Raw genomic sequence first — 23,989 nt, 5'->3', positions numbered from 1 at the left:
TACGTGCCTGGCTTCTGTCCACGTGTGTGTCACTGACAGTTGAGCCGCGGACGGAGGAAGAGAGGGGCTGCTGGATTTGAAAGAGGAGTCCTCCAGACAGACAGACAGACAGACAGACAGACAGACAGACAGACAGACAGACAGACAGACAGACAGACAGACAGACAGACAGACAGACAGACAGACAGACAGACAGACAGACAGACAGCTTATCTGTATGTTATGGCCTCATTTGGTTGTAATTGCCTAACAAATGCAAAGGAAGAGCACTAGGGCCTAGCATAAAGAGGGGAGGGAGCCTGCCCTAAGAGAGGGAGGTGGTTGGGATACACAATATAGGAGGGAGCAGGCAGGTCAAGTCGTAACCCGGTCTGCACGGTGAGCTGTCTTCCTTATGTGTATGGCCCACGTGTGGAGAGGCTGTATCACACGGTATCACCTCTCTCTGTCTGTCTTTCTCTCAGGCGTTCACATCTTTTATGCAGCAGGTTTTGTGTGCTGGCCTGGGAGGGTGTGTTGCCAGTTCACATGGAAACATAGTTGTCTGTGACTGGACTACAGGAAGGGATAATGTGTATTGAAGAGAAGGGTTCAAATAACCAACAAGAGGGCAAAGGAGAGCGACTGAGGCAACTATGTGTGAAACACAATGCACAGCCCTCTTTCTTCCCTCAGTAATTAATCCCTGAGTTGAAATCCAGCAACTTTTGTCACCTCTTTTCTTGACTTCTTGGATTCAGCCCGTTCTGAGAACATGTCTCATAAACAAAACTTTATTGACTTGAATCCCTTTTTTTTGTCTTTCTTGCCACATGAATTCTTCCTCTGCTCTGACCTTCAAGTATATTGATCAGAGATGACTGAATAGGACTCATTCAAGCAGAATGGCTGAGTTCTGCTAGCTGCACTAAAGCACGGGCCCCAAAGTGCAATTGACAGGATGAACACAAAATCCTCTCCAAAAGCACTTGGATGTTCATGATGTCCTAACATAGCCTGGACACTCCAAGCCTCCAACTGGAGGCCAGGGCTGTTAAGGAGATAGAACTTCTGAATAGTTCTCTATTCTGGGTGACGTCTAATGGAAGGTCATTCTGTACATGGACAGCTGCAGAACAAGCCGGGTTTGTTAAGCTGCAGAATGACCTGGTGGTTGGGTCCAGATCTCAGATTGTGAGATGGGCATTAGAGCTCCTCAAAGCCAATTACAATTGACCTTTTCACTTAAGTGTTGTGAAGTTTTCAGCGGTAACCATGGTTTTCATTGTGTCAAGTTGTATAGACCGTCGAACGTTATAAATGCTAAGTTATAAATGTAATGTTATACATGCCATGTTATAGGCCCACAGCATAGACACATCTCCTCTATCTCTCCATGTGAATGAAGTTAGACACCAAGAGAGTGGCTCTGTTTTCGCTGAGCGGAACGGGTCACACAGGACTGTGTCCATTCATGTCTTTTGTCATGCACACTATATGGCATGTGTATTGCGATGACCACAGACAGCAATGTCGCACTTACGCCTTGACAAAGGAGCGGGGTTGCTGTAAACAAGATGGTAACCAAGAATAGCCGTTACACCTGGCAGTGTTCTGTCAAGGGTTCATTTAGTTGTGTTGTTGTCACGTTAACCATGTAACACGACTACTAGGACTAAAAGAAAATGGGACCAACAGATTGTTTAGGAAGGTTATTTAGGTGTACATAGTTACCTACAGGAGACGGAATGAATTGGTTAAGGTTTAACAAGGTTCTAAACCTCCATGCTCTGCAATCCAGCCAAACTGCTCCAATATTGCAGCAGTATGAATAAACATACGTGAGGCATTCAAGTACCCCTGTAGCACAAAATGAAACTTTCAGGGAAAAGGCCCTTTTTTATTGTTGAATTGGTGCAGCTGTAAAAGGAGTGCTGTTTTATGGAGCACTTGCAGATATAACTGTCTGCTATTATTGCATGTTAGGGTCCCGGTCCACTAGCATTATCCAGCTGCATTTCAGTGTTTACCAGAAATGTGTGGCTGAAAGGTAGATTTGAGTTATTATCCACTCTCAAAGTGAGCCCTGTTTTTGCAGGAGTGAACGGCTCTCTGTGGTGAATATTGATAGCCTCCTCCAAGTCTGGTGGTGGTTGTAGAAATGCTGCATAATTGTATGGGGGAGGGAGCTGGTTACCCAGCTCTGGTACTAAATGAACATAATACAAATTACCAATGGCAAAGTACCCCCCTCTCTGTGTCTCTCTGTCTTTGTCTCTCTCTCTCTCTCTCTCTCTCTCTCTCTCTCTCTCTCTCTCTCTCTCTCTCTCTCTCTCTCTCTCTCTCTCTCTCTCTCTCTCTGTCTTTCCCCTTCCTTCCTCCCCTCTTTTCCAATCTAGGCTCTAATGACAGGCCTGTGTGTTTCTGCAGTGCCTGTGCTGATATGGCCCATTAGGCACTTGCTTCTCCCAGGCAGCCAGATGAATGAACAGACGACTGCAGGAGAAGGGGGGGAGATGCGGGCCGAAGGAGGGGGGGAGTGAAGGGCGGGGGGCAGAGTAAATAACTAACCTGTCACCTCCCCCCCACCCCCCCCCCCACCAGCAGGGACAAAAAGCCAAAGCACCCGGGCGAGGGAAAACGAAGGGAGGGACCTCATCATACTCTGCCACTGGCTGATACCTGGAGACAGGGAGAGGGAGGGAGGCCCAGGAAGGTGCCTAGTGATAAAGGAGAAGGAGTAAAGCCAAAGAAAGAAGCTCAGGGCGCGCACACCCAGACGGATGGGATCAAACAAGACAATCTCTATCCCTTCCCCACTGGCCCCGCCCCCTCCTCCTCCGGGCCCCGCCCACCAGCGGGGCGTGATTAATGTGTCCAGCAGCCGCAGGGCTGCGTCTGGTCTGGGCCCCTCGCCCTCTGTCACAACCCCCGCCTTAAGTTCCCTCGGCAAGCCCTCCCCCCCTCCTTGGCACTCGCCCCTCCCAAACAGGCCTCTCCGGGCAGCCCCTATCTTCTCCCACTTATCTCCCTCCCTTCCTCCTTCCCTCGTACCCAAACAAAGGTGCCTGAGCAGCCGGGGCTGTCTGGAGATGTCGTTTAACGTGGCTGCTGACGCTCCACAGCTTCCCCTATGGGCGGAGGAGAGGGAGCTCACAGAACCCGACCCAGAAACAAGCCCTCGAAACCCCCGAACGGCATCAGCTTCCTGTCAGCTGGGCCTCGACACGGATGCTTCTCAAAGCTTTTGTATTTTGTGAACTATGTACATTGCATTTGCATAGTGAAGCAATCCATTTCAAAGGGGCCATTGGCGTGTTGCTGTGGAGACATACATATTTAAGAGCACAGCTCGATTGCCCCCAATGGAGGCAGAGGCTCTTTTGATTTTGTGGATGACCACAGTGGATGTGGAAGCGTGCGCGTGTGCCTGTGTGTGTTGGGTGAATCGAGGGATTCTGATCGTTGTCATGGTATAATAGGATCAGGGTGCCCTCACTGCAGCCTGAACTGCTTGGCTACCCTAGGCCTGTTAGTCTGCCTTAGCTGAGCTACTGCAGCGTGTGTGTGTGTATGTGTGTGTAAGAGTTTTCTAAAGCCCTTCTACTGCTGAGAGGGACTCTGATCGGGCAGGTTGTGCTGGTCAGCTAAATTGCACACAGCAAGTCATTCATCCACCAGGTCCGTTCATCCAACACGTTATCACCCAAATAGAGTCCCAGTTCTGGGCATTCAGTCCCAAGCGATTGATAGAGGAAGAGAAACGGTCAGCTAAACCCTGTGACGTTTAGCCCCGATCCCAGCCTGCTAGCACACATGCGGGAGAATAAACCAATCACACCAGGCCATGGTCACTTGTCAATCAGTAACCAGGCCCCTCCTCCCTCCCCCCTCTCCTCAAACACACACACACCAACACACCATGTGCGTTTGTTTAGATCTATCAGTATGGATCTCCAGGGTTAAAAACCACCATTAGTTTGCTCCCCTCTTGGCTGTAGACATTTTAGCAGGCAGGTCACATACACTGCATGGATCAATGGTTCCATGTGAGCTCCGAGCAGTTTGGTTTCTCTGGGCGACTGAGAAAAGGGCCAGGCTTTCATGTCTAACATGGTGGTTATTAGCTAGCTCGCTAACTGTTGGTGCCTGACCTCAAGTGTCCGGTCAGGGTTTTTTTGTTGTTGTGTGGTCTTTCAAACTGGTTCCATGAGGAACCATGTTTTGGGGGGGAGACAGGACAAATGAAATCCTGAACTAGCTAACTTTCTGATCATTCATCCTCTCCACGGCTGTCCCACCCCCTACACAGTAGCAATCCTAATGTGGATCTTCTTCCTTTTTGATTTAAAATTTTAATTTTCACCTAGTTTCATTTAGCCTCAGAAAGAAAGATTGGGTCGCACTAAGCACTTTTCTTCTGCCTAGGCAGCAGAATTTGTCAGTGTGTGTGTTTAAAAGTGTTGTGTGTGTGTTATCTTCAGAATAAAACTGCCTACTGTAACAATAGGATTAAAGCTCAACAGATGAGAAAGGCAATTAAACATGATCTAATCAGATTTCTTTGTGGAGAGGAAGCAGGAGGGATTATATATATATATACACATATACGAGTTCTGACATTTGAGAAGTCAGAAGGAGTCATAGTGATAGGTGACTAAGTCATCTGTTGTTGTTTCCATGCATCAGTTTGTTTGTGTATGTACAGTATGTGTGTGTGTGTGTGTGTGTGTGTGTATGCATTTGCTTCCTTCACATGTTTTGAGAATATGTATCTATTGAACAGATAAGCAATTTACCATCTCCATGTCCAAATGAAAAATCCTTGCACGAACACAAAAGTGGCATTAGCCCTTATGCTGCATAAAGGACATTAGAAGATTACTGATCTCCATAGCACTGCATTGGCAGATTCAATCTGGCCCTGTATTGAAGCAGCACCATACACAATTTGTTTTCATCAACAGAAAATGGTAGGTAATCCAGGCCACACAAAGGCAGCTTAATGAAAGGCTATGCCTGCCTGTGTCCATGCCTGCCCTGTCAACCCTGCCTACACCAGCGCCAAGCTGAAAACAGGTGCTTCCCTCTCTTCACACTGAATAACCCATTTTAAAGAATATTCATGACCGCTACCTTTCATCGTTTTTTCATCACTTGATTCCAGGGGCAGTGGAAAGGGAGAGAGGGAGGGAGGGAGTGAAAGGGAGGGGGGGGGGGGGGAAGAATAAGGAAAACGTCAGCAAGTAAATCAGTGTGTGATTGAAGAGGCTTTTTCTGGATAATTCTGTTTGATTGGAGACTCAGGCTTTCATTATGAGCCCTCAGTCCAACAGGGAGAAGACATCTCTCTCTCTCTCTCTCTCTCTCTCTCTCTCTCTCTCTCTCTCTCTCTCTCTCTCTCTCTCTCTCTCTCTCTCTCTCTCCGTTCCCCACCTCTCCTCTCATCTGGCTGTCATAAGATCTTTCCAACTCTCCCCAGCAGAAGACTCTTTGTCTCCTCCCCTCCTCCTCCCTCTCTCTCCCTCTCTCTCTCGTTCTGTCCGTTTCCGCCAGGCCTTGACAGGAGTACAGCAGGAATGCAGCGTCCAGAGCTCCGCAGGGCTGACGGTGATGACGGAACCTTCCGTGGCCTCGGGTGATCTAGGCGGGCTTGTCTTCCAGCGTCGCACGTTCTTTCAGCACCTTTACAAGTCCATAGAACGGGGGGTTTTCCGGTCAAGAATAGGTGCGAGACAATAGGATCGGTTACAGAAGTCCATCTTAGTCAAAGCCGGGTTTTGTGGACCATGTGCGGCTTCGGATTTGCACACTGGCTCCTACCTGACTGGGAATGAGTTAGCTCACTTGTTGTTCTGGGCTACCCATCCCCTCTGTTTCTCTGTTCTCAGTCAGCCGCTACATACTTGACAGGGTCCATGTCAAACATACAGTGTAGTTTAAAACCATTGTGTATTCTTAGGGAATGACACAAGAAATGTCTTCAAAGTCTCCACAGAGCACGACTGATTTGCGGTTGTTCCAACTTGAAACAACCACGCTGTATATCTGCTGCTGTGCACTGTAGCCCTGGGCCAGTGCAAAGCCTGCTCATCACCTGAAATGGGCCCTGTTTAGGCTCTGAAAATCAAAGGTGTGCTACGCTGTTTGGACTCCCTCCTGCAACAAAGGCTGGCTATGCCAGGAACCCCTAAGGGGAGAGCACAGGGTCAGGGCTGCTCCGGAGGACATACTGAACTTTCATCAGACCTCATCAACTGTTCAGACCCGCTTCTCACACACACACACACACACACACACACATCACCATCTTGCCACCATTTTGTCCACAATAATTAGACCAACCAAACTGTGACAAGTGATAGGACAGGGCGACACCGTCACAAAACGAAACACAAATACTTTGACTAATTATATGTGATTGATGGCCAGAACCTGCATTGTAATATTGCATGTTGCTCGGTGGCGTTCAGACCACTGCTGGGGGGGGGGAAGTCTGGGGTATTCTGTCAAGCCTCGCTGGTGACGAGAAGGCTGAAGAATGTCTTTGATATAGAAGAAGATGACGACTCATCCAGCTAGCTTCCAGAAACCTGTCTGGACACTGCTCTAATAGTGTCTACACACTGCTGCTGGTTAAAAGAGACAAGACAAATGACTGCTCTATTGTGTACCTGTGCGTGTGTGTTGTTGTGTGCCTCCTAGGATGTGTGTGTGTGTGTGTGCGTGTGTGTGTCTCCCTCTCGTCTATTCCCAGTAGTATCGCTTGTGTCTGGGGAGTTTGTGGGTTTCCCCCGGCTGTCTCCCTGTTGTTCCTCAGGTGCTCCATCTCCCTATCCAGTACACCGATCGACCAATAGCAGACTGGCTCAGACGTGTCACCAAAAAGCCCCTCATATATCAAGTCCAGTGTAACACCACAATGCTTAGCTGCCTCTCAATTTCCCTCAGTTTGAAAACCTAGAGCCGCTCTTTGTAGCTGCAGCCTTGAGCCTTTGTATCTCCACGACTTCAAAGTATGGCCTTCCTCCTCCCAAGGAGAGGACAGTGGATTTCTATTATAGTAACGTCTACGGTTGAACAACATAAGAGGGGATATTTGAGACCCAGCCTCTCCCTTTACACATTGTCCTTCTGACATGGTCTCTGCTCTGATCAGCCATGCAGTTCCCTGGATGGACTCCATTTTGGGTCAAAGACAGAATTTTGTCGTTACAGAGTGGAGTAGTATATCTGTTGCGGATGTCTTGAGATGGTCCTTAGACAGTCACGGCTCAATACACTACCACTACCCAGCAACTATTCTAAGGAGCACTGAGGCATCCTAGGTGATAACCATGTGTGGGTGGGTGTGCATGCATGCTTACCCCTTGGTGATTGGACGAGAGAAGAAAAAATCCCCTTTTCATCTAATTTGTCTATTAATAACTGCAGAGTCGCACTCTTCTCCTTCCTCCCTCCCCCCCTCCTTCCCTCCCTCCCTTCTTCCCTCCTTCCCTGCATTATTAACGAGCCCTCCCAATTAAGAGGGATGAGGCGACTCTGGAGGATATTTGTTCAGGTAAGATCTCTGATTAGCATATCTGATGGATCTACCTTCGCACGCTGATTAAACCCTTCCAATGTCCTGCCCCCCCCACGTCCCCAGAGCATCCCCCCAAAAGCAGCCCAGAGACCAGGCGTGGATGTTCAGGTTTAGAGCAGCTCACTACTGGGCAGAGATGGTGTCGGTGGAGTTAGCGTAGCATTTGCAATAAGTTAGCAATATATTAGCCTCATATTAACTGCATTGTCAGTTGGGAACGAGCACAGTGCATGCTAGCACAGCCTTGCTCACCCCCACTGCTGCCTGCCTGCCTGTTTGCCTGAACCCTTGTGGGAAGAAGCTGCTGTTTTCTCAATCTGTTCATGAATTCATTTCTTATTAGGATGTGGATAACAGGATTAGTGTGCTTAGCATCCAGGGGACGGAGGGGAAGCAGGGCCCCTCCCACTGCAAGTCAACCTCCCGGAGACAATGGTTAGCCATTGGTCACAGTGTGTGTGTGTGTGTGTGTGTGTGTTAGGACAACTCTCTCTCACACACACACACATGCATGCTCACTAGCATGCCCCAGCTTTGTACAGGAGCGTGGGAGGAGAAGTGTTGAGTCATGGGGCCGTGTCCAGTCCCCCACGTTGAGCTTGGATTCAGTGTCCTGCCAGAGTCAGTGTGTGGTACCTTATAAATAGGGGGTGTGGTACTGTTGGGTTTGTACCCCTTTTATCATTTGCCTAGTCTGTGGATGTGTGTTAGTGTTTCTCTGTGTGTGTGTGTGTGTGTGTGTGAGTTGTGTGTTAGTGTCCTTGTGGGTGTCCGTGTGTGTGTGTCCGTGTGTGTGTGTGTGCTAGCGTGTTTTGTATCCGTGAAGGTGAACCTCAGAGCTGTCTTCCCTGTTGTCCTCACATGAGCTGTGGGAGCACCCAGTCTGCGGTGGTGGATTCTGGCTCTGTGAGTGATTAGCAAGGTCTGGCTGGTAGGCAGGGCAGCTGTAGAGCGCCTCTGTGGACTGGATGTCAGCACTTCTGACGTGGCAGGCAGGTGCTGCAGAGGATATAGGTTTACAATACCCAGTCCAGAGCACTGGCCTACTGCAGGGGGTATGGTAATGATACCCAAACCAGGTGCTGCAGAGGCTAAGATAAGTCTTCTCTGTATTAGCTGCAGCTTCGATAGTCTCTGTGTGTCTGGCACGGAAAGGAAACAGCTACAGACTGACCACAGCAACTGCTGCTACTACAGGAGGGATAAACGGTCTGCTTCTGTCATCTCTTTCCTCTCTTTCTTTCTCCCTTTTTCCGTGTCTAACTCACCATTTTCCATCTTCCCCTCTTTGTATTGTAATATTGGAAATTGGCTCAGTGCCCAGTTTCGTTCATTGATGTCTCCCGCTGTCCCTCCCACTTGCCGTCGTTCCCTCCCCGCCCCCCCCCTCTCTCTCTCTCTCTCTCTCTCTCTCTCTCTCCCGCCCCTCCCTCCCTCCCTCCCTCCCTCCCTCCCTCCCTCCCTCCCTCCCTCCCTCCCTCCCTCCCTCCCTCCCTCGTCTCCTTGTCTCTCTCCCTTGGTCCCAGTGAAGTCCACACACTCTTCTTGCTGTTGCTGTGGCGAGGGAGGCAGCATGCGACCCCGGAATGCAAGCATGCACATTCCTACACACTTTCACACACTCACCCACACACACCCACCCCCACACACACATGCAGACAGCCACCCAAGGCCCTGCCAGCTCTGTGGGTCATTGTGTTTGGCGCGTGGTCCTGGTAGGGAGGCGTCCCCCCATCCCGCTACCCCCCTGCTCTCTCTCTCTCTCTCTCTGTCTGTCTTGTGCACACACACACACGTATACACATCCCTTGTACAAACACACATTCATCTGCCAGGCTCCAGCCTTGGCAGACAACTCATGCTGAGGAAGGACACCCCCTCCTCTCTTTCTTTCTCTCTCTCTCTCTCTCTCTCTCTCTCTCTCTCTCTCTCTCTCTCTCTCTCTCTCTCTCTCTCTCTCTCTCTCTCTCTCTCTCTCTCTCTCTCTCTCTCTCTCTCTCTCTCTTTCTCCCTCTTGCCAGGCTACAGCCCTGCCATTAATCTTATCCTCTGGTAGGCCACCTGTACAAAGATGAACTAACCCTAATAACAACATGGCTGCTCCTCTGTGCATGCTGGAGCCCTTCTCCACTTTGGAGTCTATTTTCTTGAGGTTTTCCATGAGGTGGCGGTTATTTCGAGATTTTTTCAAACCATTTAATCACGTTGTGAAACTGGTCTGTCCTCCCCCCTTTCACGCGTGGATTAACCCTTCATCTGGTGGTCTGCCTGGGTGCATGTTAGAACGGCAAAGAAGCTAGAGGTGGGGCTTTGGTGGTTGTCGTTGGTTAGTCAGCTATAGCATTAGTATGGCATCGAGAAAGGAGTTGCACAATCCCCACACCTCAGCCACATTCCTCCGTGTGATGTCAGTTCCTCCTTTTGTGTGGGTCGGATCATTGTAGCCGCCGGTGCTGTAGGCTAGTTAGCCTACATGCTGATACAGGCGGATCGAGACTGAGGGTCTGAAACGAGCCTTAGAAGCTGAACACAGCTTTACCATTGTTTACTGGCAGAGATCTCTGTTCAATGACTGTACAGCTATGATGACAGTTCGTCATTCGAGAGGATTGCTGTTGCAATTCTGCTTTCTCTAAAGTGTGGAGTCATCCGTCCCCCCATGGATTTGAAGTGAAGGAATGAATGATTGTGGAAACTCCCTAAAACTCCTTCCGAGGATATTTACTGCATAACATTTTCCCTGCATGCAGAAGAGAGAAAGTGAATTAAACTTCAAGGGTGGCAGCCAAAGGTAGAGAGAATTAGGCACAGAGGAATATAGAATGTGGAATCATTACAGACATTCTCTGCTAGCACATTTTTTTTTATTTTTTGTTGTTGCATATATTTACTGTTAGTAGTGCTAAAATACCCTTATAATAGAGGTGGCAACTTCCCCTTAGCCAGCGAAAGCCTACAGCATGATGTATGCCAGCATCTCTACATTGTGCTAGCTCACTGTATGAATCCACTTTGTTAGCGCTTACTACACCCTCTGGTTGCTCAATTTGTTGTGTTTGTTGTTCCTGGAGTGGTCAGTGTTTGTCTACAGCATGCCAGTCTGTGCTCAGCCCTGTAATCAGAAGACTGAGGTAAAAACAACCCTACTTTCTAATAGGGGTGGAAGAAGGCACGATGCCAGAACACTCTCTTTCTTTAGCCAAGGCCTCTCAGTCACTTAGAAGCGAAAAGAAGAACTTTCAGTGAACAACATTCCTTGTGCCTTTTTCTCCAAGAAAATAAAACAGATACTTCGTCAGAGTGTAAAAACAGTGCTTTGTATAACACTTCTTTTCACTTGGTTCAATTAAAGAGAAACTTCAGTCATTGTAAAAATACAAAAAAAACACTTCTCACAGGAAAGATGAAAAGAAATGCCTAGCCTCTCAAAGCAGGCTTTTCTGTACCTGGAGAGACTGGAGGGTAACCGCACTGTGCCAAGGACAGAGGCCTGTGCCAACGCGTACCAGAGCAGCTGGCTCTTTCCCTGCTTTGTTACTGTGTGCTCTGCATTCAGACCACCATACACATCGTTGTTGGCCTTGTCTTTCTCTCACTCTCTGTTGTCTCTGGGATGGAAACAACCTTGCTAAGTGGAGAGAGGGGGACGAACGAGAAAACAAGGGTCAACAATCCAGTATTTTAAACCGGTTCGAATGCTAGCCAGGCCTGCCATTCTTTTGAATGTTTGGGTTGAAGTCTCAGATGAGTAGGCAACCTAGCTTGCCCCATGTCCGAAGGTCCTGATAACACAGGTCACAAGCAAGGTCGCTCCTCAGTCTTGTGCCATTCACAGAGCCACCTCGTATACCCGAGGAAGGCTGATACAAGCTAAAGATCTCAAGAGGAACCTGTCTGTCTTATTATTCAGTGGAGAGGAGGGTGCAAGCTAATTCAGAGAAGGGGATTGGCTAGCACTGTCTCTGCGGTGACCCTCTCATAGGTGAGTCTAAAGTGTAGCCTCATGAATATTCATGCGGGTGTCCCCCTGTGACCAATGCAGTGTTTAAATCTACATAATTTGTGTTTAAGTGCCTTTCAGACGGCCCTTTCCTTCCTCGTCATTCTTCCTAATATGCAGCCATCCTTATTAATCAGAGGCCCATTGTATGACAAGCCACGGTTGTCCGGCGACTCCAACGGCTCTGCTCTTCGAGGCTATTAAAGGCATTGTTATTGCACTTATATCAATGCCAATTCTTCTGAAGTAGTAGACTTTGGTAGAAGCCTTCTAATTGCGTCCTTTGCCAGTGTCCCGCCTCCTTCGCTGTGTTGCAAACTCAGGGGTTTCAGTGTGACACACACACGGGCTGAGCATTGGGGCTTCCATCGCAGCTCAGCCTGTTGTTACTGCACCATTATAGTCCACACAGCTAGGCCTGCAGAGCATCATTGTTGGTTTAGTCTCAAGTAATCTTTCTCCCCTGGTGTATCCAGCCCATTGTCTGTGGGCTGGGCCTAGCCATCCAGGCATCCTGGGATGACGAGCAGAGAATGCTAGCCTCATCCTTCACTCGCTCCTCAATCCCCTAGCGGTGATGACATAAAGCCTCTGTGCAAGTCTGAATTAAACTCCTTGGGCAGGCCCCTGCTCCGCGTATACACACGTACTCATGTGTATACACACAGCACACACACACACATACTTGCACACACGTACGATATTCTTGCACAATGGAGATTCATCTGTGTGAAATAAATGGAAAGGAAGCTGGCAAAAGCAGACTGAATTCTTACACACTGCTCTCTCTCTCTGTCTCTCTGTCTGTCTCTCTCTCTGTCTCTCTCTCTGTCTCTCTCTCTCTCTCTCTCTCTCTCTCTCTCTCTCTCTCTCTCTCTCTCTCTCTGTCTCTCTCTCTCTCTCTCTGTGTCTCTCTCTCTCTCTCTCTCTCTCTCTCTCACACACACACACGCCTCCACCATTGAATCTTCCCTTCCTTCTCTCGGTGTGGAATGTGACTCTTGTGGGTGGTGGTCTATTGAACCCCCCCCTACGTCTGGCATTGTGTGTCCCTCAGCACTTGCCTTACAGGCCTCTGTCACTGGTTGAGCTGCTCTTTTCAGACTTGTCACAGCCATGTGAATGAATGGCAGTCTAGCGATAGGCTCTTTCTTTGTCAACAGAGCCCCAGCCAAAGAGCATTGTGCTGCATTGTTTACTAAGCCCGGGCCCTTTATGCTGTGGTGCGTGCGCATGTGTGAACGATTGACATTATTCCGTGATTGTGCTTCTAGACACACTGGATGGTTGGCTGACTGGATGGATGGCTGGCTGGCTGGATTTATGGCTGCTTAACTAAGCTAGACTGTTTCATCCCCTGTCCTGCAGGTTATTGAGTTCAGGTTTTTTTTGCTCTAAAAATAAACCTCCCTTCATAGAATAAATCCCCAGTTTAATCTTTATATCATAGACGCTTCAGATAAAGAATCAAAATCTACCATATCACAAAGACACCTTGTTTGTTTTAGTGACTGGTTGAGGTCAAAGGGCAATGCAGTGCCAACATATTTTGTAGATGTGTACTGAGTTTCATTACAGATTTACCAAACAGCATTTGATGATGTAATGTGGCCAGTCTGAACGCTCCTCTCCGTCTATCCCATCCAGCTGTGTGTGCTGTTGACCATGAAGCTCCAGTTCCTATCCCAGCTCTCCTCGTTCCAGCCTCCCTCCACCTCACACAGCTTCGTATCCAATTCCAACACACTGCTACGTCATGCCAGCGATTCTGTTCCAAGTTCAGTCAATGCTGTCCTCCATAGTAACCCCTTCCCTGCCCACAGCCCCTCTACTGTTCCCTCCTATCTCAGTCCCATCTCCTTCCTGTCCGATCTCTTCATTTCCTGTCTTAGCTTCTCTCTGCTAGCCGTAGCAGCGTAGCAGAGGAGTCCCAGCCAAGAACCCGGCTCTGCTCCGCCTGCCGGCCTGCCTCCAAGCTGACGCCTGCTAACCGCTGCTCAGGCTTTGTGGGCAACAATAGCAGGCGAGGCCCCTGCCTGAGGCCTAGACAGGCCCACGGAGAACAAAGGGGGGCTTGTGAATGGCGGCCCAGTGGGCAGCCGGCGCAGGGGGAATAAAGCAGGTCACGTCCAGATTAAGACTCACCACGGAGAGGGGTGCTTCTGGGTGTGCATGCCAGCTCATACGGCTGGGAGTTGAGGAGGGAGGGAGGTGGGAGGGGGGGGGGGGAAGAGAGACAGCAGCGAGACAATGGTGGGAGATCCGGGCTCTGCGTGGTTGGACGGATGGGGGATTCAATCAGGAGAAGTTTCCAATTAGTGCTGCCGGTTGTTGTCAGCTGATTCAAATCAGTCTCTGGGGGAGAACACCTTCGCTGGGGGGGGGGGGGGTCCCAGCCACTGTCCCCAGCCCCAGTGTCATCCTGAATGCCAGGCCCTGGCAGACAAAGCGGCCTGACGGGGTGATGCATGCTGCCTTTGTGCTGCCACGGCCCCTCTGCTTTTTGTCCTGCCTCCATATGTTGTCCTGGCTTGACGAGCGTTTGATGAAGTCAACCATAAGACCCCGTGTTTGGGCTGCATGCATGCATGCGAGTGTGTGTGTGTGTGTGTGTGTGATTGCAGCTTTGTTAATGGCCCAGTGACGGTGTCAGCTGCAAATTTGACGCAAGCTTCTGCCTTCATTAGGCATGATTGTCTGAGGGGAGAAATGATTCAGTTTGCCCATGATGGGGAGGTAGAAGGGAGATTGGGAGAGAGAGAAAGGGAGGCCAGAGGCCGAAAAATCACATTCAGACATTTGTCCTTGAAGTTGTTGTTTTTTTGTTGTTAACTTATTTGTTTGTTCATTTACATCTGAGTCAGGGTTAATGCAGAGTAAACAAGGGTTGAAAGACACAGATTAGCAAAGCGGGTGATTAGATAGCGGCTACAAATGTTTAGCTTTGTGCTTTATTCTCTGTGCGTACAAACATTCTACAAACCACACCTCTGCTTCAGCCACTTGCCAGTCTTCATGCTTTTCAGTGCTTGATGTTAGGAGAAAATCATATTTTTCCTCTGCGACTCGGTATGAAATATAAGCCTCTTAATGCACACTTATCTAGCCTCGCAGGCTGTGCTTGATGAACAAACACACACTCCCGTCTCCTCTAAAGGGGCATTGTGTCGCCCGCACTGCTGCTGAGCCTTAAGTCTTGTCAATTGCAAGACAGCAGATGGCTCCTTGCGTGTTTGCATATTAATCACAATCTTTCCATGAGAAGAGCATCGCTGGTAGACGAAAGGCCAAAGTGGCGTGGAGACGTCCGTGTGGGTGTGGGGGGTGTGGGGGGGATGAGCCCGAGGGGGCCGAAGGCTGATTCCAGGCTGCTGTGGATGGGCAGGACTGACCTGACGGATCAGTAATTGGAGGGTCGACCCAGCCTGGTGACCTTTGGAAGCTGTCAGCTTCTCTTAGGAGCAGCGTGTGGCTGGGGCTGGCCTCTTCCTCCGGGCTAGGGCTAACAGCTAGCTAACTGTGGCTGGGGCTGGCTTCCTCCTCCTGGCTAGGGCTAACAGCTAGCTAACTGTGGCTGGGGCTGGCTTCCTCCTCCGGGCTAGGGCTAACAGCTAGCTAACTGTGGCTGGGGCTGGCTTCCTCCTCCAGGCTAGGGCTAACAGCTAGCTAACTGTGGCTGGGGCTGGCTTCCTCCTCCGGGCTAGGGCTAACAGCTAGCTAACTGTGGCTGGGCCAAGGCCTCAAGACACGTTCATCACACACACGACACACACGCAGAGCAAACCATCGCCCTGAAAACAATATTTTTATATTTTATTTAGCCTTGAGTAAAGAGGTTCAAAGCAGAGATAGGCCAGGTTTCTATAAACCCCCTGCCCCGACCCCCCCCCCCCCCCCCCCCCCCCCCCCCCCAACCAACACACACTCCCAAGTGCTTCAGCTTCTTTCTATCGACCAAACTAAGCAATTCTTTTGCTGGGGGTCCAAGGTGACCATACTATTGTTTTGAGGCCCATGTCTGGCTGGTCCAGCGCTGTAAGGAGTTGTCCATCATTTCTGAATCCTCTCAACACAGCCTGGTCTGGTCACGATGGCTTCCATTGCTCGGAGTGAAGGCTATGTCACTCAGTCTGCATGCACTGTCTGCTTTCTGATTAGAGCCCATGAAAACCTTGAACAAATAGAACAATAAGTGGATATCCTCCCCTCCTCTCCTGCCCTCCTTCTCTCCTCTCTCCCTCCTCTCTTCCTCCTCTCTCCCTCCTCCTTCCCTCCCTCTCATACTGTCAGCCCCCAGTTGAAGTGTTGCCTGCTTTTATCTCAAGCAGGACATCTGTATGTACTTATAGTCCCATCCCACCTCACACACACCCACACACACACACACACACACACACACGTGTTCACGTACACACATTTGTCTCGTTTATATTTATCCTTTTTTTCTCTTTTGACCGCTCTCTCCCTTTCCCCCTTTATCTATAAATTATTATTTTGGAGGAGGAAGCCTCTTGAGCCGGTTCTGGTTTGCATCAGGTGCTTAAATGGCTGTTTTGATCTCCCCCCAGCGCTGTGCTTGAGCTCCCATTATTCACATTTTCCCCCTCCCTCCTGCCTCCCCCGTCCTCCCTCCTCCCCTCCCTCCCTCTCTCGCTGGCTGTGTGCTCACACGCATCAGAGCGGAGTCGGAAATTGGGGTGATGCATCTTATCAAGGATTTCCATAGACGTCACTCAGTTGTCGCGGTGTTCAGACCGGCCCGGGCCCCAGGTACTGAAAGGAGCTTGATTAAACCTTGCCCCCCTCCCACTCTCCCCAACCCCCCTGCCCCCTTCCATTTCATGCCATTGAAACCCCAGCGAATCAGGAATCAATTGAATGTGATCATGACAAATGACTCCCAATGGCTGGGGGCCCCCGATGGTGCTACAGGGAAATCACAAATGAATCAATCAGACGTTATCAGATGTGTGAGGGTGGGTGTGCAAGTGGGCGGGGGGGGGGGGGGGGCTTGAGAGGGTGATACAGAATGCAGTGTGTCTGTGCATATGCATGTCTGTTCTGTGGAGATAGGCGGGCGTATGGAGGAGGAGGAGGGGGGAGGGTGTTGCTCTGTTAACCTCCTAACTGCTGGAACAGATGGAGGATGGGCTAAGGGCATCTGGGAGGGGGGTGCAGGGTGACTGGACTGGGAGGGGGGTGCTGGGTGACTGGACTGGGAGGGGGGGTGCTGGACTGGGAGGGGGGGTGCTGGACTGGGAGGGGGGGTGCTGGACTGGGAGGGGGGTGCTGGGTGACTGGACTGGGAGGGGGGGTGCTGGACTGGGAGGGGGGGTGCTGTGTTTTGGAGGTGGGCCAGAGCAGCGTGGTGTCAAGGTTCAGACTGAGCTAGGTGACAGAGCACGTAGACGTGTGTGTGTGTGTGTGCGATGGTGGGGTTGGATGGTGTTTAAAAGATTTAAAGGTCTGTAGTGAGGGCATGTGGGACTGTAATGGTGTAAGGACTGTGTGTGTGTGCGTGCGTGTGCATGTGTGTGTGCGTGTGTGAGTGAGTGAGTGCGTGTGTGTGGTGTTGGCTCTGTTCCTGCTAAAGAGACAGCAGCTCAGCCTCCACAGCTGATTACAGGTTAATGGTTTAGAAGCAGGGAGGGATTGGCCTCTGATTGGACGCTCGGTCCCGTGTGGGCGGAGCAGCTGAGTGGCAGATGGTGTGAGTGAGCGAGCGAAGCGAGGAGCGAACCGGAGAGGGAGGGAAGGAGAGAGAGAATGAATGGGTCTCTTCTGTTCCTATGGCTGTCCTCTAACCATACTCTCCCTACATTTTCACGTAATGTTAAAATGATTAGCCAATACATAATATTTTGCAGGGTCCACACACACACACACAGTAGTCCCTGGGGACAGACAGACGACCATGTGCTTCTGTTCAGGATCAAATCAGCTTTGTGGGGTTGGCAAGACTCCCAGAACCATACATTCAGTTCACCTTTGTTATAAATTCATGTGTTTAGCCGGCTTCACACCCCAACCCCCTCTGCAAGCAGCACACGGCATAGACAAGTGGAGGCAGCGCAACATGGCCGTGGAGAATAGTCGCTCTTTTAGGAAACAAAGAAGGTTACAGACCACTAATGTGCGTGTGTGTGTCTGTCAAAAGAAACACAGGAAAAATGCCACTTCTTAAAGATTCATATCCTGTTTGTCTAGGATTGTGTTTGTTCGGTTGATCACGAGAACAAGGCTAATACGCTGTCCGGTTCTACCGAACTTTACATACATGCACTCAGACAGACTGCATGTCACATGGTTCCTTGCACACACCACCCAGACCCACTATCAGCTGTCCTGTATGCTTGACTAGCCATGGCTACATGCTGGGACCCCTCTGCATGTGAGTGTGTATTAGAGTGTGTGTGTTTCTGTGTGTGTGCGTGTGTGTGACCTATATTAGCCAAGACAGTGTAATTACTCCCCTCTGTGACGCAGTGTCTTGTATTGTCACCGACACCGCTACTCCATCTGCTTACGACTCCAAGTGTCCCTCTCTCACACAGACACACACACACAGACACACACACACAGACACACCCTCACACAAACTCCTTGACCAAAGGGCCATTAGAGCTGACAACACAAAGCCCTCTGCGGAAGTAAGGCACAAATAATCCCAAGAAGAGAGAGAGAGAGAGAGAGAGAGAGAGATATGGGGAGAGGCAGAGATAGAGAGGCAGACCACACCACCCTTGGAGAGAACAGAGAGGGAAGGAGGCTGCAGGATCCGTCGGCCTGGGCCATGGGGGCTGAGGAGGAGGAGGAGGTCTGAAAGACGAGGAGGGCTCTCCACGTCCATCAGTCCCAGATGCCTGCCCCCTCTCTGTCTTCCTCCCCCTCTATCTCTTCTATCTCTCCCGTCTGCCTGGTTCCTACGCCCTCTCAGTGCTCTCTACGTGTCCCCTAAACACGGGTTGTCTTATCTGCTCCCTCCCTCTCTCAGCTCCAGACACGGACTGAACCTCGTGAAAACACCGTGTCCTAGTTTAGCCTCACGCCGAGTGTCTTATTTAAATAGATTGGGTTAAACCCGTGGGTGCGGCCAGACATGGAGAGTGCTCTCAGCTGGCCATGCTTGAGGAGGATGAAACCTCCGAAAGGTCCTCCACGGTGTCCTCCAGTCGGCCTGGGCCCCCTGTCTCCCCTCCATATTCCCTTTTGAACTCAGCCCTGAGCTGTGAGTCATTTGCAACCCATTGGGGTAGACGCCCCCCCTCCTATCCTCTCCTCACGGTTTCTCTTCTCTCTCTCTCTTTTTTTTTATCAAAATGAAAACAGACATCACCATAAAGTGTCCTTAATCAGATGGGCATGTGGCTCTGGCTGCGCCTGAAAGGCTTTGGCAGTAAATTGGACGTTGGATTTCTTCCTGTGGAGGGAAAGAGGGAGGGATGGAAAGAGGGAAGGTCAGAGGGAGGGAGGTAGGGAGAGAGAGAGAGAGAGAGAGAGACGGAGGGGAGGAAGGAGGGGTTGTTCTCAGAAGAGAGGGTCTGGAAGCCTTTTGTGGGATTTAGCGAGAGAGGCGAGCTTTACTCATGCTTATTAGGCACCCCTGTTGTACTGGTCAAAATCTAGAAATAATTGTGTGTGTGTGTGTGTGATTTGGGGGATTTGTGTGTGTGAGAGTGAGCAAAATTCCAGGTCTTTTCCAGTTCACTGGCCGTGATAGCATGTTCATCCAGAGAGGACCCCATTTGATGTTAATAAGCTTAGCCGTGGCTAGCTGAGCTCATTGGGTTGTTGGTTAGCCTTTTGTTGTTTTCATCTGTAGTTGACTTAGCTAACTGCTATTAGCAACATTAGCCGTGTTGCTCTTAGCAAGTTAGCGGCATTAGCATGTGTCGGTGGAGATCTGACTGGCAAACCATAAAGGAAACACAGACATGAATTGAGGAGAATGTGTTTAAGGGCAGGAAACAATTGCCTTGCAGACAGTGACCTTATTGTTTCTCGCTTGTTCTCTCTCTCTGTCTCTTTCCCTCTGTACCTTTCTCTATTTGAGGGTGAATGAAACAGGCAGGTTGCTATGTTTAGGTCCAGTAGATGTGAGGCAAGTTGCTATGGTGTGGTGATGTAGCAGTCCTTAGCTCCAGACCTCTATGTGAGCCACAGTCATCAATTATACACCAGTCACAGTGAGATTCCTCCTGTTCTCTCCCTATTGTCCGCCCACATCCCTTCTGCACATAACCCTCATTACTTTTCTCGTCCCTCCTGCGCTCCTGCACTCTCATCTCACACTTCCTGTCCCATATCTCCTCTCCCAACACACTCTCCCCTCGTCTCTCGTACCCCCCCCCCCCCACACACACACACACACACACACACACACACTCTCTACTCTGACTGTATCAGTGCCTGTGAGCCCCAGGGTGAGTGAAACGGCCCTCCAGGTCAGTTGTCAGCAGAGCTCTCAGTCTTCCGGCTCCTCTGGGAAGGAGGGGGTGGGGGTGGCAAGGTCACAGATAGAAACAAGGAGAGCCCATCAGGCAACTGTCTCCCCTGGCCCGGTTTGAAACACAGAGGATCAGGAAGTGCCACCGTGGCCCGATCTTCTTAAAGACACAGGCAGCCTTTTACCACGGCCGTCTTAACTCCCTCCCTCCCTTGTTCCCAGGGTTCCACCTGAGCGGCACGGTGACGGAGCCGGCCTCGCCCTCGGACCCGGAGGTCACCCACCGCGTGGCCATCAGCTTCGACCGCTGCAAGATCACCTCGGTCACCTGCGGCTGCGGCAACCGCGACATCTTCTATTGCGCCCACGTGGTGGCGCTGTCCCTCTACCGCATCCGCAAGCCCGAGCAGGTCAAGCTGAGGCTGCCCATCTCCGAGACCCTGTTCCAGATGAACCGCGACCAGCTCCAGAAGCTGGTCCAGTACCTGATCACCGCCCACCACACGGAGGTGCTGCCCACCGCCCAGAAGCTGGCGGACGAGATCCTCTCGTCCAATTCCCAGATCAACCAGGTTCACGGTGAGTCCGGGTGATAGCCACACGCAAACACACTCCCACACACGCGTGTGCCTGCCAGCCCTGTTTTAATACTGGAATGTGGAGCTGACTCCAGAGAGTTGATATGTATACATGTATATATATACAACGACAGGAGGAAGGAAGTAAAGAGGGGGTGGATGGGTGGGTGGGTGGAACAAAGGGGAAAGGGAGGGAGACAGGAAAGGTGAACCGTAACGTACTCACACAGTCAGCGAGCCCAACATATAGGACATGTACAAAGCTAGGTCACTCTACACGTGCTTTAAACAATGCAAACACAGGACAAGAAATAACAAAACAACTCTTGGGACTCTTGTTTTCTCTGAATGACTGAATCCATTATTATACCTTGTTCACCCAAATCAATGTTTTCGTCAAAGGCAGTTCTGGGTTGAAGTGAAGTGTATCTGTGTGTGTATGTGTGTGTGAATATTGTCGAGTGTTGGTCACTCACCTCCATGCGTGTGTATCCCAGGTGCCCCGGACCCCACGGCGGGCGCCAGCATCGACGATGATAACTGCTGGCACCTGGACGAGGACCAGGTCAGGGAGCAGGTCAAGCAGTTCCTGTCCCAGGGCGGTTACTACGGCTCGGGGAAGCAGCTCAACTCCATGTTCGCTAAGGTAGCCCTCGTCTGCTCCCACACGCTCTCCCTCACTCGCCACATCTCAAGTCGCCCGCCCGGGAATAAGATCAGAAGGGGTTCGGAGCGCGTCAGAACGGCCCTGTTTGGGGGAGACGTTCACCGGCGCCAGCCTCAGGGATGAGCGGCCGCTGGGGACTGACATGCAGTGTGTGTGTGTGTGTGTGTGTGTGTGTGTGTGTGTGCTCCTGCAGGTGCGGGAGATGTTGAGGATGCGGGACTCCAACGGGGCCAGGATGCTGACGCTCATCACGGAGCAGTTCATGGCCGACCCGCGCCTATCGCTATGGAGACAGCAGGGCACGGGCATGACAGACAAGTGCCGGCAGCTCTGGGACGAACTGGGTAAGCAAACCAGTTCGGTTTTACACGATCATGGTGGGTGTCGCTCAGTGGTGGACACAGCAGTTTTACAGCAGATCAAGAGATCACAGGTTCAAATCTCGCCTGTACACCACCGGGGATAAGAGAGTCAGCCAAACACATACAATACTGTCATTCTATAGGCCGGCTACATACATGACTCATGCTCAGTTGTCTGCTCATGGTTCCCATGTAGAAGGGTTAGCAGAAAGTTTGTGCTCACTGGACGTGGCCCTGACCAGACCTCCTCCTCTTCTGGGACAGCGTGCTTAAGGCCGGGCACATCAATAGGATCTCAACCGACCCAGCTATTGATTGGAGCGTTTACAGGGTCGATGAGAGCAGAGCCCATCCGACACTCAGAGGAGGCTGACTTTACTGGCTGAACCCTGCCTGACTGACCCCTGCCTGACTGACCCCTGCCTGACTGACCCCTGCCTGACTGAACCCTGCCTGACTGAACCCTGCCTGACTGACCCCTGCCTGACTGACCCCTGCCTGACTGACCCCTGCCTGACTGAACCCTGCCTGACTGAACCCTGCCTGACTGAACCCTGTATGACTGAACCCTGCCTGACTTAACCCTGTATGACTGAACCCTGCCTGACTGAACCCTGCCTGACTTAACCCTGTATGACTGAACACTGTATGACTGAACACTGTATGACTGAACACTGTATGACTGAACCCTGCCTGACTTAACCCTGTATGACTGAACCCTGCCTGACTTAACCCTGTATGACTGAACCCTGCCTGACTTAACCCTGTATGACTGAACACTGTATGACTGAACACTGTATGACTGAACCCTGCCTGACTTAACCCTGTATGACTTAACCATGTATGACTGAATACTGTATGACTTAACCCTGTCTGACTGAATACTGGGCTGAACACGGGGCTGAACACAGTGTGGCTGAGGGGCCCAGTCCAAGCCCCCCCCCCCCCCCCCCCCCCACGCCTGGTCACTCACCCGAGCGTGCTGTTGCTCCTGTGTGATCATGCTCATGCATTGTGTTGCCCTGACACAGAGTGTCATTAAGACCCAGGTCTCTCCAGGTGCAACCGTGTGCCAGGAGCACAAAGGACTCTCTCACACACACACACACACACACAGTACCTGACCCCCCCCCCCCCCTCCCTCCCCCTCAGGTGCACTGTGGGTGTGTGTGGTGCTGAACCCTCACTGTAAGAGCGAGGAGAAGAGTGGCTGGCTTCGGCAGCTCAAGAGGTGGGGCGACATGGACATCTGCCCCCTTGAGGACGGCAACTATGGCAGTGAGTTGCCCAACATTACCAACGCCCTACCACAGAGCAACCTGGCACAGGGTCAGTCCACACTTACACACACACACACACAGATACACACATATACGCTCACAAACACACTTATACACACGCACTTTCACACACACACAAGTACACACCCACACGACACCCTGACTGTTGATCAAATCTGCACTGGTGAGGGTTGTTTGTAGGCTTGTTAAGCTTCTCCAGTAGTGTTTGCTCTCCTTGTATGTGACCCCGGCAGGACTCCTCACACGAGTCCCACGGTAGTTCCACCATTAGGCCCCACTCATCTCTGTTTTCACATGCAACATTCAGCTGTCGTTGTATCTCCTACACCGAGGTTTGACTGTTTATCTCCCTCCCTCTCTCTCCCTCTCTCACCCTCTCTCTCCCTCTCTCTTTTGGTTTCCCTTTGTCTCATCCTTTCTCTGTCCCTCTCTCTCTCCTATCTCTCTCTCTCTCTTCCTGGCTCCATCTGTCCACCTCCAGACTCGCTAGCAAGGCCCAGGAGGACGGTGTTCACGCGGGCCATGGAGGCGTGTGACCTGCACTGGCAGGACAGCCACCTGCAGAGGATCATCAGCAGTGACTTCTACATGTCCCCAGCCTACCAGAGGGAGGGGGAGAGCCTGCTCTTCAACCCCCAGGGACTGCCCCTCTGGCTGGGTAGGGATCCCACACACAGACCCCCCCCCCCCAGGCTCAACACTCACAAACGCCATATGTCGTCCTGTTGACCATGATATGTCATAGCCTCCCTTTTGTACGTGCTTTTTTTTGGCACTAATGACGTCGAAGAGGTTCACGTGGTTACTGGTAACAGACACCCATGGGGTGGAAATACAATCCATGTGCAGTCATGCATTGTGTTTTGTCATGCCAGTCTTCCCAGAACACTGAGCATGTCAGCATATTACGCAGTGAACTCCATGTTCGGTGTGTTCTCTACTTTACAGTGTGTGTTATCTGCACAAAGTATTGACAGTGGTCCATTTATGCTTCGCAAACCCAACAGAGTGTGGGTGGGTGTGGGTGTGTGTGGGATGGGATAAGGACTAGCCTAACACCAGTAGTATGTG

General features: G+C 50.9%; 1 protein-coding gene across 1 annotated transcript in view; it reads left to right on the top strand.

The window, feature by feature from the left end:
- The window catches only part of zswim5 (zinc finger, SWIM-type containing 5), a 37,288-nt gene that overhangs the window by 5,864 nt on the left and 7,435 nt on the right, over window positions 1–23,989 (top strand). The window contains exons 2-6 of the mRNA XM_084708055.1: window positions 20,233–20,589; window positions 21,086–21,234; window positions 21,449–21,599; window positions 22,770–22,946; window positions 23,400–23,576. Of these exons, the coding sequence (XP_084564181.1) occupies window positions 20,233–20,589; window positions 21,086–21,234; window positions 21,449–21,599; window positions 22,770–22,946; window positions 23,400–23,576 (1,011 nt within the window). The remainder of the gene's footprint in view (window positions 1–20,232; window positions 20,590–21,085; window positions 21,235–21,448; window positions 21,600–22,769; window positions 22,947–23,399; window positions 23,577–23,989) is intronic.

The sequence above is a fragment of the Hypomesus nipponensis genome, chromosome 10 (genome assembly GCF_054491055.1).
Source record: "Hypomesus nipponensis isolate SF chromosome 10, ASM5449105v1, whole genome shotgun sequence".
Classification (NCBI taxonomy): Eukaryota; Metazoa; Chordata; class Actinopteri; order Osmeriformes; family Osmeridae; genus Hypomesus; species Hypomesus nipponensis.
The sequence above is the reverse complement of the archived record's forward strand: the minus strand, read 5'-3'. Positions and strand labels throughout refer to the sequence as shown.